At 36.7% G+C, this 13,159-nt stretch overlaps 1 protein-coding gene across 1 annotated transcript; it reads right to left on the reverse strand.

Moving 5' to 3' along the window:
* Window positions 1-5,334: 5,334 nt before the first annotated feature.
* Window positions 5,335-10,566, reverse strand: LOC139902045 (phytyl ester synthase 1, chloroplastic-like). The gene is made up of 13 exons (XM_071884703.1): window positions 10,170-10,566; window positions 9,973-10,024; window positions 9,806-9,861; window positions 9,324-9,482; window positions 9,134-9,238; window positions 8,835-8,938; window positions 8,293-8,414; window positions 8,047-8,155; window positions 7,828-7,958; window positions 6,654-7,023; window positions 5,923-6,036; window positions 5,732-5,817; window positions 5,335-5,635 (listed from the first exon to the last, which is right to left on the reverse strand). Exons 1-13 carry the CDS (start codon window positions 10,564-10,566, stop codon window positions 5,335-5,337), a joined length of 2,106 nt encoding a protein of 701 aa, XP_071740804.1.
* Between the last annotated feature and the right edge of the window lie 2,593 nt (window positions 10,567-13,159).

Consider the following 13,159-nt stretch of genomic DNA (forward strand, 5'->3'; position numbering starts at 1 on the left):
TGATATTATCATGTATGAATATCTCTTAATATGATATATATACATTAAATGTCTTTACAACGATAATCGTTACATATATGTCTCGTTTAAAAATCATTAAGTTAGTAGTCTTATTTTTACATATGTATTTCATTGTTAATATACTTTATGATATGTTTTCTTATCATAGTATCATGTTAACTATATATATATATATCCATATATATGTCATCATATAGTTTTTACAAGTTTTAACGTTCGTGAATCACCGATCAACTTGGGTGGTCAATTGTCTATATGAAACATATTTCAATTAATCAAGTCTTAACAAGTTTGATTGCTTAACATGTTGGAAATATTTAATCATGTAAATATCAATCTCAATTAATATATATAAACATGGAAAAGTTCGGGTCACTACACCTAATTCCCTTAGACTATGCTCTGATACCACTTGTAACAACCCGACATTGATTTACCAAAAACACGACACAAAAAAAAAATTCTGTGACTGCCCATCTGGACGGCGTCCAGAAATCGGGACGGCGTCCAGCCTTTACAACTGGGACGGCGTCCAAGGATTTGGGACGACGTCCCAATGAACTAAAAAGTACTGATCAGTTTTTTTGTTTACACGCGAGCGAAAAACTCGCTCCCCGACACTTTTCAACGAAACCATTTTCACAATATGGCATATTAAGTAAAACTAAGATATTGCCACCATAAAAACAAGTTTTACAACCCCGGGCTCACAATGACCCGTTTTACAAATAAAGTAGCAGTTTTGACCCATTTATCTCTTTAGACGGATTAGAACTCTACAACCCAACCCGATACCAAGAGCATAATCCCGGGGACTACCAAAACCCCCATCCGAGTCCAATTATCCGAAAGCTACCCCATCAAGCCCAACCGCTCCTGCACGTCTAGTCTAACAACTAGCTAGCATCAATAACACAATACCTGTAAAAAGGTAAACAACGAGAGGGGTAAGCCGAGGCTTAGTGAATGCAATAATTATACACATACATATATGATATACCTACTTGCAAACACTTACTCATATACCGCATACATGCTAGCAACACAATTAGCTTATCATCACAATTACAAGCTATAACCTCCAATAATCAAGCTAGCATAACAAAAGCATATATAATATGAACAAATATAATATGCTTACGCTACAACACAAATAACCATGGTTAACCAATAGTACAAGGGAACGGCGCTCGCGAAAACGCCATCGGTGTTCATAACATCTGTTAGGGCACTTAACACCTCGCACCACTAACCCCTAGGGTGGCACCTTAACACCTCGGCACATCACCCCGAGTGGCATCTTAACACCTCGATGCAACACTCATTATTTTACGGAGTGGTGTCTTAACACCTCGACACTACACTCCTAGGTGGCATCTTAACACCTCGATGCTACACCCGAGTGGCATCTTAACACCTCGATGCTACACTCTTCACGTGAAACATGGTGTCTTAGCACCTCGACACTACACATTTCACGCTACAACAAATAGATACATTATATACATACGCATATAATTATTCCACTCATCTCGAATTGCCCGCACAAGTTACAAACGTAAATCGCCTCCAAAAGCAACCGAGCAAACCTTTTACCTATAATACGCATATAGATATACAAACAATCAACATACATTCTCTACGAGAGAATTCGACTTCAACACCCTTAACCAAGGGTTTACACCTATCACCACAAACCGCCCATTTTGACATAAGTCCCAAAAACATCTTTAATCACTAACGGCTAGTGACTAACTTTCCAAAATACCATTTAACACTTGAATCAAATATTTATATACTTGGTTCATCAAATCTTGACCCATAACTTAGTTTGACACCGAATCAAGCTTACTTGACCCAAAATACCCATTCGACCCATTTTGACCTAGATTAGGGTTTACACCCAAAAATCAAGTCAACACAAGTGTTCTAAGGTTTAACTAACACATGCAAGGTCCAAACTAACAATTCCATCAATTGAAACCCTAAGTCACCAATTCGGGTTTACATACATGAATCTTCCCCAAAACTCCCAAACTTCACAATAAATGGGTTATAACTCTAACTAGCACAAACTTTAACTCAAACAATAATCTTAACAAAGAAATTCGGATTTAGAGCTTACCAACACTACCACCACGTAGCCGTGAACGAGGTGAACAACTTTAACTCTTGAGACCCAACCCGAATCACACTTCTTCTTCTCCAAATCCCCAACTCTCTCTTGCTAGAACCTCTCTCTCTCACTAGGGTTTGATGAGAGTGTTTGAGATGGTGAAATGGGGATAAGAATGAGAGTGGATCAGTTTTAATGGCTCAAAACCGACCCCCAAGTAAAAAAACTCAAATACCCTCTCTTAAAACCTTTAAAATACAGCTGCTGGCCTGTCAGGTACTTTGGACGGCGTCCAAAAAGCTTGGACGGCGTCCTAACCTTCATTGTTGGACGGCGTCCTAAAGTCTGGACGGAGTCCCAAAGTCTGAGTCTGAAACTGAACTTGTTTTGGTCGTAACTTTCAAACCGTAACTCCGTTTTTGACGAATCAAATATCGTTGGAAACGTAATGAGATTTACTATCCAATGGTAAGGTTTTAGAACATCAACTCCAACTTTATTTGGGATCCAAATATACACTTACATGCCTCGTATTTCGAATGACGCTCGAAATAACGTGTAACTGAAAAACGGGTGTTACATAGATTTTGAGGTGGTGACTATGTTCTCACTGGGTGCCTTGACGGAGAGTCTACGAAGGTGTTTGTCGGGGTTTTCTGATTTTTGGGAAAGAAAATCATAGATAGACGGGGTAATCTTTACGGGTAATCTTTGTCATGTCAGTGGCAGGATTGGATGTGTCTAGAGCGATAAGTGAGGCGGTGTAGCTTCCTGTTAAATCCTGTAATTAAAGTCTGGCACACTTCAATGGTGGCGAAGAAACCTAGATGGCCTAAGCTAGAAACTAAGAGATTGGATTATCACTCAACGATGTTTTTGGTGTCAAAAGACTTCCTTCCCTTGTAGCATAGCGATGTGGAAATGAGGCGTGATTCGGGTGTTTCATCTGGCGGTATAAAAAAAGAGTTGTTAATAAGATAATATGGGGTTGTTGTGGGCTGTATATACATTGTTAATAGTTGAGGTTGATTTTCGATTAAATAACGGTGCAGGGTTTGTTCAAAGTCTCCAAACGGGAGATTATTGAGTTGTGGAGAATTTGAACAAGGAAAAGGAACGTAGCAACGTGACCCTTGCCAAACATGAGGGGTATGTCATTAGGCGTGACATGGTTGGTCAGAACATGAGATTAGTGTTCGACCACGAAGTCTAATGGGTTTCAGGATGTCGTCAGACGCGAGATTCGACTTGGACAACAAGTTTTCGGTTTTTGCTTCCTTATTTTTTTACTCTTATAAATTGTAACTCTAGCCTCCTCTAAAATTGTACACGAAATTAATAAAGAAAATCTTTGGTTTGCGTCCGTGGACTAAACTCTTCTTTACACCAATGGATTAGGGATATAACCACGTAAAAATCTTGTGTCATTTATCGTTTTGCTTTATTTGTTTGTTGTTTGTGGGTGTAATTCAATTACACGAGTCTTTTGTGAAGTGGTTTTTTGTTTGGATCTTCTTCTGCCAATTCCTAACATAACCTTCCTAAACCTTAAAGACATCTCTTCTTACAACATACTTTAATCATCTAAAGTTATCACACCATTTGTTTCACCATCGCCAGCCTTTTTCTAGCCCTTTGGATTTCAATTTTTTTTTAACGGCAGTATCGGCATCTCCCAGAGGGGACTTAACCTCGCGATCATATGCCACTCACAAACGCGTTAGGAGAAAACTCAAATCGCAACAACACTGTCAGTACTGTTGAAGGTTGGGAAAATCCCCTTCGAGAAGCTAATTGCTGACATTACCAATTAGACCGCGGCCCTTGAAATCGAACATGCGCCTACTCGTCGAGTACAAACAGGCCGCCCCCTCGTATACCACTCAGGCAAGGCCTGAGCGGTCCTTCGAATATCGTTATTTTCTAAAATTCTTTTAAGACTCAATCTCTCTGACATGACGTGGATTTTGATCTTCAACTTGTTGTCGTTGACTTTATCTTTTCCTGAACATACTGTCCAACAATCTCTAGTAAGAATTTCGCCAGAGAAAACCCTCCATGATTAACGTACTCTACTGAGACTCATCGTCTTGAACCTCTCATCATCATCGCCACCAATTCAACTTCAACATAATCTCGTACATGTTCGTCAACAACTCGTCACATTATCAGATTTCGGTCACAATTTCAAACACGTGTATCCCTTATTTGGATCCTTTTATCACTACATAGCTATTTCACAATAAAATATATGCGTTTAAAACCTTTTTCTCTATTAATCACGACAATTCAACGGCTAACGACTCTACAACACTCGTTTCTTCTCAATTGGGATGAAATTGCCGAACTCTTCTACTAAAAACTTCGTACACTCATTACTCCAGCAAAACAACTGTGACTTAAATATCCCAACGATCATATTATGCACTAACCTCTTCTGAATCTCTAGCCCAAATTTCACACAGATCCAACGATTAACAAACCCACATCGCCAACTCTCTCATCATTGTGTAGAATATGACGAACTACATTGTGTTTTCTTCTCGTATTCGCTTCCTCCTCATAATTCAACTTTCTTTGCGAACCTCGCTTTGATATCAGTTGTTGAGATCGACTTTGTCCATTTGGACCGATCACCACCACAACATCAAGAAACACATAACCATGTTTAAGCCAATATTAAATTGACAAACATAAAAGTGATAGGCACACAATTTACATGAAAAAATCTCTCAAATGAGACTAATAACCAAGGGACCAAAAGCCACTTAAACTCCACCATATGTGAACAATACATATATGAACGCTCCTTACATGAATCGACTCCATTCAAAGCATGGGAGATCAACAAAATGTAAGTTAAAAATCGCCAACAATTATAAGAAAAACATGTCCACGAAACCTAGTGAATAGATAACTTCCAATAAATAAAAATCTTATAAAGGTAATTTCGCATAAGCTACTAGTATCTATTATCTATACCATGGTAACAGAACATGATCAAGCATTCAAGCATTGAACTTTTAACATGATTATATGACAAAATGTTGGTACCTCTGATAGAGTAAACCACATTTGATCGACGAGTTAGACTTCCACCCGCGAGCAAAAAGTTACGCAAGTAAACCACATTTGATAGACGAGTTAGACTTCCACCCGCGAGCAAAAAGTTACGCATATATACATGACTGTAAAACTCATGTCTCAAATGATGGAATCTGATCTAAAGTCCCATTAATCATTAGCCACACGAACCTATCAACGATGTCTCTATAAGGATCCTCTTCTCGCTTCTTTAACAAATAAGCCATATTATTTTTGACGTCACATTTTATCTGCGAGTATAACTCTTGCAAATAATCTTTGTCGTTTGACATATGTTCCTTTCCTTTTGTTATTATAGGCTTCCCGAACAAATAATAAACTCGACCTGGTCTCTTGGGCAAAAAATACGGCATATGGAAATGTTGCTGGGCGATCTCTCCTCCCATCCCCTCCCTGACATCATTAAAAACGGTTTAGTCTTATATCTTTTATGTCAGCATAATAAAACACAATTCGATTGAAAAAATATTAAAAAAAAAAAAAAACCACCTTAAGTTTTTCCTCCCTTGATTATATGCAGTCCACATCAGATTGAGAAAAGGTATTTTCTTTATATCGTTATAATCAACGATAAGCTGGCAACATATTATAATAAGATCATCAACAACACGACGAGTTGATTTGAGTTTAAAGTCAGTTTGGGTCAAGCAAAATTATAAATAGAATGAGTAGTTTCATACTTCTAATATGTCGTCTTCACCAACTCCTCCATATGGTATAATGGTAGCCCCATACTTAACTGCCATTCTTACAAACTCTTGTTTTTCAGGCCAAAACAGCTTGCCAATTTCACCCTGTATAGCCACACACAAAAATTAATTTTTACAATCTTTATAGAAAACCCAAGATGTTGGGGTACAGATATCTTCACAAGAGGTCACATGTTTAAAACCTTTTTTGAAGCATATCTTAAGTTGGCCAGGGAATAGGGCCAAAAACGAACACGGGATAACCCGGTTAGGCTGTGTACATCTGAGTTAAATTACTCCCCTTCCCTGGGTAGCTTGAACAGAAAAAACTTTATCCGAAAGATCTTCACAAGAAGTCACACTTTTAAACCTTTCTTAGAAGCATATCTTAGGGTGTGGCTTAGGAATAGGTTTCGAAATACTCCCTTCCTCGAGTAGCCTGAACAAAGAAAACTTTATCAAAAAAATCTTCACAAAAGGTCACATGTTTAAACCCCTTTGAGAAGCATATCTTAGAGTGGCTAGGGAATAGGGTCGGAAACAAACACAGGATAACCCAATTAGGCTATGTACATCTGAGTTAAAATACTACCCTTCCCTAGAGGTAGCCTGAATCGAGAAAATTTTATCTGAAAAGTCTATATAGAAAGAAAAAAACATCGTTGCTTTTAAAGAGAAATTTATACCAACAAACCACCAGGATAAAGTGAATCATAACGCACCTTACGATGTAGAGCCTCCCGTACACCACCAGGATAAAGTAAAACGTGCGATTTTTTGGCTAGTAATCTAAAAAAGTTTCTACCGGAAACAGGAATTGCGCCGCCTAACTTCATTATATCAGTAACTGGAATCATAACATCTTCATGTTCAGCATTGATATTAAAAAGTTCAGGGTGGGTTAAACTATGAAGCACATATTTCTTTTCTCTATGAAACTCCATAACAAGTGGAAAAGAATCAAACGCCATTAACATATGATTCCCAACGATTAAAACCGGGCCTTCATCTGGTATTCCTGCAAGTCCTCTCACTATTTTTCCGTCCTCCATTGTTGAAAACAAAGCTGCACCCATAGCAAGACGATACCACCTGCATCGTATCATAAAGATTACATTATACTGCAATTACAAGAAAATAAAAAGTAGTTTGCCTAGTATTACTAATTTTGGTCCCTGAAAATGTTTTCTTGCACTTGTGGTCTTCATAATATACAAATCTAGCGCGAATAGTCGTCGTGTCTGATGGTCGTTGAATTCTTTCGTTAAGTCACCACACGTGCATATCACGTGTGTGCAAAAATGTCGTTTTACTTTTTTGTTTGCACTCACGTCACGTGGCGGAAGCAGGATTTTTCTTCACCGGGGGCGAAATTTTTTTTTAAAACCGTAGCAACTTTTTTGGGCAAAATACGGAGTTTTTGGGACAAAAATTGGAGGTTTTTAGGCAAAATTTTGAGGTTTTTGGATAAAATTTGAAGGTTTGTGGGCAAAATTTGAAGGTTTTGGGGCAAAATTTAGAGAATTGTGGGCAAAATTTGAAGGTTTTGAGGCAAAATATGTAGGTTTTGGGGGAAATGGCTTTTGGGTTTGGGGCAAAATGAAAAAAATCCAAATTTTTACACTAAAATTTCGAAATCGACTGGGGGCGAGCGCCCCCCCTGCCCCCCCCCCCCCCCCCCCCCCTCCCTCTCAATTCGCCCCTGCTCACGTGATATGCACTCGCAGTGATTTAACGAAAAATATTATGACCGTTGGACGCACGGACTATTCACACAATATATGTAAACACCAATTACTACCAACGGAAGAAAAAAGATCAGGGACCAAACGTTAATTTTGGGCAAAACACAGGAACTATCCGTGTAATCATGTCAAACTTGTGCATTTTTCTTACCAAGTGTCAACGGCCGAGGTTTTAAATTCGGTGATACTAAGAGAAATAAAGTCCTTCAAGATATCATGCTTAGAAAAACGGCGGTACATATGAGTCGCTTTAATAACAGACAACACATTAACATCACTCTCCTGAACAAACAAAAACACAATATTAGTTTTCATAAGCTCCTTTTTACTTGTTGAATGTTATTTAAACTAAGTAACGAAATAACAGTACCAATAGGATTGTATGCCCATTTTCTTCAAACAAACGTACTTCGCAGTGCTTTAATAGTCTGGAAAGCCTTTGGGCTTCATATTTACTAGGTAACATATAATCATTGCCACTGAAATGCAAGCATATTAGAAATTTTAGATTCTACGTGGCTTGTGAACTTAAATTTACTTAAAATAATTGTAAATTAGTGTGCTACGTAAATATGTATATATAGTAACGAAAAAATTGGGAAAAGAAAAAAGAAACCTAGCAATCACGAGTACTTGAGCAGTGATAGCATGAAGACGAGAATTAGCATAAGCAGCTGCTGATTCAACCAACTTCAATCTCCATGCAAGCGTGTCTTTAGGTACTATTCTAGCCAACGACTATTAACCAAAAAAATAAATAAATAAATAAATAAAATAGTTACCAGAAACTGGACATAATAATGCTATTGAACGTGTTTCCAATTCAGATTCAACACACACACAATCCTTAGGAGCTCTATTTTATAGTGGATTACTTGTTTTTAAGTTCATCATAGATTTTTTTTTTTTTTTTTTTTTTTTTTAAAGCAGTTCATCATAGATTCTAATACAACCCAACCCGAAACTACGTGAAAAAAAATTATTACTTTACAAAATAATAATAATAAAAAAAACAAAAAAAGGTCTCGACCCAACCCAACCCAACTCTCTACCCGCCCGTTCAACCCATGTGAAATATGACCCGGTTTGACCCAGACCCGTTTGATCTTTGACCCAACCTGACCCAACCCGACCCGTTTGCGAGGTATAAGTTCTTACAGTTAGAGATGGTAGATCATTCCTAATATTGGCAGGCAATTCCGATAGAGTTTGCATATGATTTCTACCAGTGCTTCTTACCATTGCCATCTTTATATAATTACCTGAAAGGAAAATGTCGGTATTCGTTAAAATATTTTTTTTACAAAAAGGGTAAGACATGTCAGAAATAAGTCCTAGCTAGCATAACACAATGTTTATTAAATATGGAATAGATCAACATATAAATCAAATTTGAACTTAATGAAAACCAAGTATAAGTGGTTCAGTATGTTGAACTGAATGAAATAGTAACCTACCAAAAAAGGGGGAAATTGCATAAGGAAATATTCCATAATGTTCCTCAGGCAGAGACTTTATAACAGACATTAGCGGGTGTATCATTGTCTTCTCATACGAAGTTGCTGAAATGGATTAATTATATCAGTAATAAGAAAACGAAATTACACAAAAAATAGAAGAAATTGGGATAAGCGTGAAAAAGTAGACCTGGGTTTGCAAGTATGAGTATCAAGTCAGTTGTAGAGTTGCGAGCAGCGATTGCAAGTGCTAAGGCTCCTCCGAAAGAATCTCCAAGCAAATAAATTGGCTTATTTGGGGACAAAGTGTGCTCAATCATCATCATTTCTTCCACAATTTCAATCAAACCTTTATACAACTCAAGAAGCTCATCAATTTGTTAAAAAAAGTAATTCAACTCTGAATGATTCAGCATCATTTTTTATTTAGAGGTAAAAAACAAATGCACTGAAGGTTGAATCGTTCAACATTCAGTACTGAATCATTCAATTAAGAGGCAAACAAACGCAAACTAAGTCAAGTAGCGCACGATACACAGTAATGTATCTTGTGTGTGTCTGAATTTATGCCAAATTGCGTCTTATTTCTCTAATATTATTTGGAAATAAGAGTCTATTGTAACTAGGTTTATAAAGTTAGCAGATGGACTAACTGCATGAGATGATGATAACCTTCGAGTGGTGTTCGATCCCAAACAGGAATATGCAAGCATTGGACACGAAAAACCCTGTAATTAAAGTTGAAAAATCGAACATTTTAAAAACTGACTCATCTAGAAGAATAGTTTTCAACATTTTATCATATGACTCCAAAATCGCAGCATTCATCTACAACTTACTTCCCAAGAGATTTGATATGTACGCCAAGCCCGGTTCCAGTTCCATCAATTCCTAAACAAAGTATTAAACCCAAAATATAAGAACATGTACCACGACCGTTTAGGAACTTTAAAGTATAAACAGATACTAATATGAATAGAAAGTTAACAAGTTCATAATTATTGTGCAACAAATATAAATACTGAATACCAATTACCAGGTAAATACAAAAGAAGTGGCGAATCTTTAAACGGTTTGCCACATGTGACAGGGCAAAACCACCTGGGAGGTCCTTTATCACTCGTCGTAATCAAATCCATGGCTGCTACTGCGCAATCCTTTATTGTTTGAGTCCCATAACCATCATCCCAAAAGGTTTTTAACTCTTCAAGAACATCTTCACCACTATTTCCACCACCATTTTCACCACCATCGCCATATGAAATTACGTCGGTACCCTTCCTATTAACAGAAGATGCACCACAGATCCAAACTGATTCTTGTGATCTTGTAACCAAATCCTTAATATGTACACATGAGTGAAGCTTATGGTTTTCGTTTAGGGTAGAAAGTGGTGATAATGGAACTGTGGAATTGCTAAGAGTTAAGGCCATTATGATTTACAGAATCTTATGATATCATTATGTTGTCTGCGAATGCAAAAAAAAAAAAAAATTATTCTATAATGAAATTACTAAGAAGAAAACCAAAGTAAAGGGTGTTTGTTACGTATATTCAAATGAAGTTGGAAAGAAAAAGGAAATGAAGGTTTCATGGATCATTCGATATGTATGACATAGAAATGCAGATTGTAGGCAGGAAAAAAGAAGTCATAACTTGTATGAAACTAAAACTAGAAACAGAAAATTAGTGAATTACTTGTGTTTTAATTGTTTTATGTGTGTTTTGTGTTTCGACTATTATTTAAGCATTTAGCCTAGTGGTTGGGCCCTTATATTTAAGTCTCATGTTCAAACCTTACTATCATCATATCTTGGTGTAAGGTAAAGGGGTCGGAAATGGTCACGGAATAATCTGGTTATACTACCCTTCCTCGGCTGAACAGATAAAACTTTATATTTTTACCCGTTTATTTAAGCATTTTTCCAGACTAACCAATAAGAAGTGTCACTTGCATGTTTAGCCTGTTATTATGAAAGTATCCTTTCATGAGGTGATTTCATATAAACTTCCCATTTCTTTATTCTTTACTCTGTTTGTCTCATAAATTTGAACAGCTTATAAAGTGATGAGTAAGATTCAACTTAGAAATAAAAAGACAAAATTTTGCCTTTGATCATGCAAGACATATTTGATGATTAATCAAACTTACAAATATACATATATAGATTGGATTACTAAAAGATCGTTAGTAAAGATCCATTATTTATAAGCCACACAACACAAGCCTCTCAACCAAACCTCTGTAAAATGAAGTTGTTGCTTACAAATATATTGGCCCATCTCTTTCCCATCATCCAAGAATATGAAAGTGAACATTAAAAGAAGAACACGTATCAATGAGCAATTACTATACAAAAGCATACACCTGAATTACTATAGGTCTGTACATCTAAATCTATAATTAGTAAAATGGGCGGACGGTTAGGCACTTAGGCATGATAGGTAACAAGTCAAAATGGATTGGATTGGATGGACTTGGAAACACTTTCTACATTTTTTTAGTTTTATCAGTATAGTTAGTGCATAATCCATGATTGCAAAGGTTTACAGTACATTATAATAATAATAGTATGGGAAATCATCTCTGCACCAGTGGCGAAACTATAGGGGCAGGGCACCTGACTCAACGGATTTGAAATTTTCAGGCTTAAATTTTGGATTTTTTGATTTTGCCCTAGTGGATTTAAGTTTATAATTTTTAGGCTTAAAATTTGATTTTGCCCCCAAAAGCCTCCAGATTTTGCCTCAACCCAAATGACTCAAAAGGTTGTATTTTCAAGGAAGAATGGAAGAAAAAAAAAATTCAATTAAACGTGAAGGCTTTTAAAAAAAATTCGCCCCTAGTGAAAAAAAAAAATGGTTCCGTCACTGCAGAGCTTAGGTACATATAAACGACAGGTATGTATGTTTTGAGCATATTAAGGACAAAATATGTATATTTTCTTTTCTTTTAAGCGAACGGAAAGTTGCTTTATTTCGCGGGGATTTTATTGATGCCCAACCAAATCTTCAATTTGTAATCTTGTGGATTTTAAGATGTGTGCATTGAATGCTGATATACATTCATTCATTAACCCATATAAGGCCATAAGCCCATAACCAAGTAGGTGAAAATATATTACATTTTATAATGTTTGTATGCTTTTCTATGGTAGTTTGAGAATGGGGTTTTGTAAAAATGTTGTTGCGTATATCGGTATATGTGTAAATAAATGTATATTCTATGACTTGCATTATTTGACTCTGTTGTTGCCCATGCATCTATCTTATGTTAGGTGGTTTATTTTATATTCATTGGGTGCAGTAGCCGGTCCAGGGGATGCAACAACTGCTGCAGTAAAGTATGCGGGTCCAACGGACGTGGCAAGGCGAGTCTTGCAGTTCGAAGAAGGTGTGAGCGTTCGGTCCCCACAATGGCTCGTGAAGTACCTGGAATTGCAGCTATCTTTGGTGTTTATGAAGCCCTGAAGCAGTATTTTGCTGGTGGGACCGACATATCTGGTTTAGACTTTAGACTCTGGTTCGATATTTATAACTGGAGGTTTGATTGGAGGCGCATTTTGAATCTGTTTACCCTACTGATGTCATAAAGAGTGCGATCTAGATTGATGATTATAAGAACCCAAAGTATTCGGGTTCAGTTGACGCTTTTAAAAATAATACTTAAATCTGAGGGAGTTGGTGGTTTTTATAAAGGTTTTAGACCTGATTTATTTGCGTTCTTTCTAAAAAACAGTTTCGATAGCTCAAATTCCATTTGCTCGCATTCATGAGTTTAACTGTTATGTATGTTAATTGATAATTTAAGACAACTGAACAACGGATCAATAGTTATTATTAATAATTAATATTAATAATATAATATTAATAATATACTTAAACCATGTGCTTAATCATGCTTGCAAACTAAAGGAGGGACTTAACAGCCGGAACAATACAACGGGTTGCTCAGTAACAGTTCGACATCCATTTGACGCCATCAAGGTCAAACTAAAAAGTCAACAACGTCAATTTCCTGAGCAA

The sequence above is a fragment of the Rutidosis leptorrhynchoides genome, chromosome 3 (assembly GCF_046630445.1).
Source record: "Rutidosis leptorrhynchoides isolate AG116_Rl617_1_P2 chromosome 3, CSIRO_AGI_Rlap_v1, whole genome shotgun sequence".
Taxonomy (NCBI): Eukaryota; Viridiplantae; Streptophyta; class Magnoliopsida; order Asterales; family Asteraceae; genus Rutidosis; species Rutidosis leptorrhynchoides.

Bases quoted from the DNA above. Each gene is read 5' to 3' on its own strand.
- LOC139902045 (XM_071884703.1), bottom strand. From the start codon at position 10,566: ATGGCCTTAACTCTTAGCAATTCCACAGTTCCATTATCACCACTTTCT. The intron at 9,483-9,805 runs GTTATCATCATC...AGTTGTATAAAG, and splicing joins GGATCGAACACCACTCGAAG to GTTTGATTGAAATTGTGGAA. The intron at 8,415-8,834 runs GTAAGAACTTAT...TTTGGTTAATAG, and splicing joins ATGATCTACCATCTCTAACT to TCGTTGGCTAGAATAGTACC.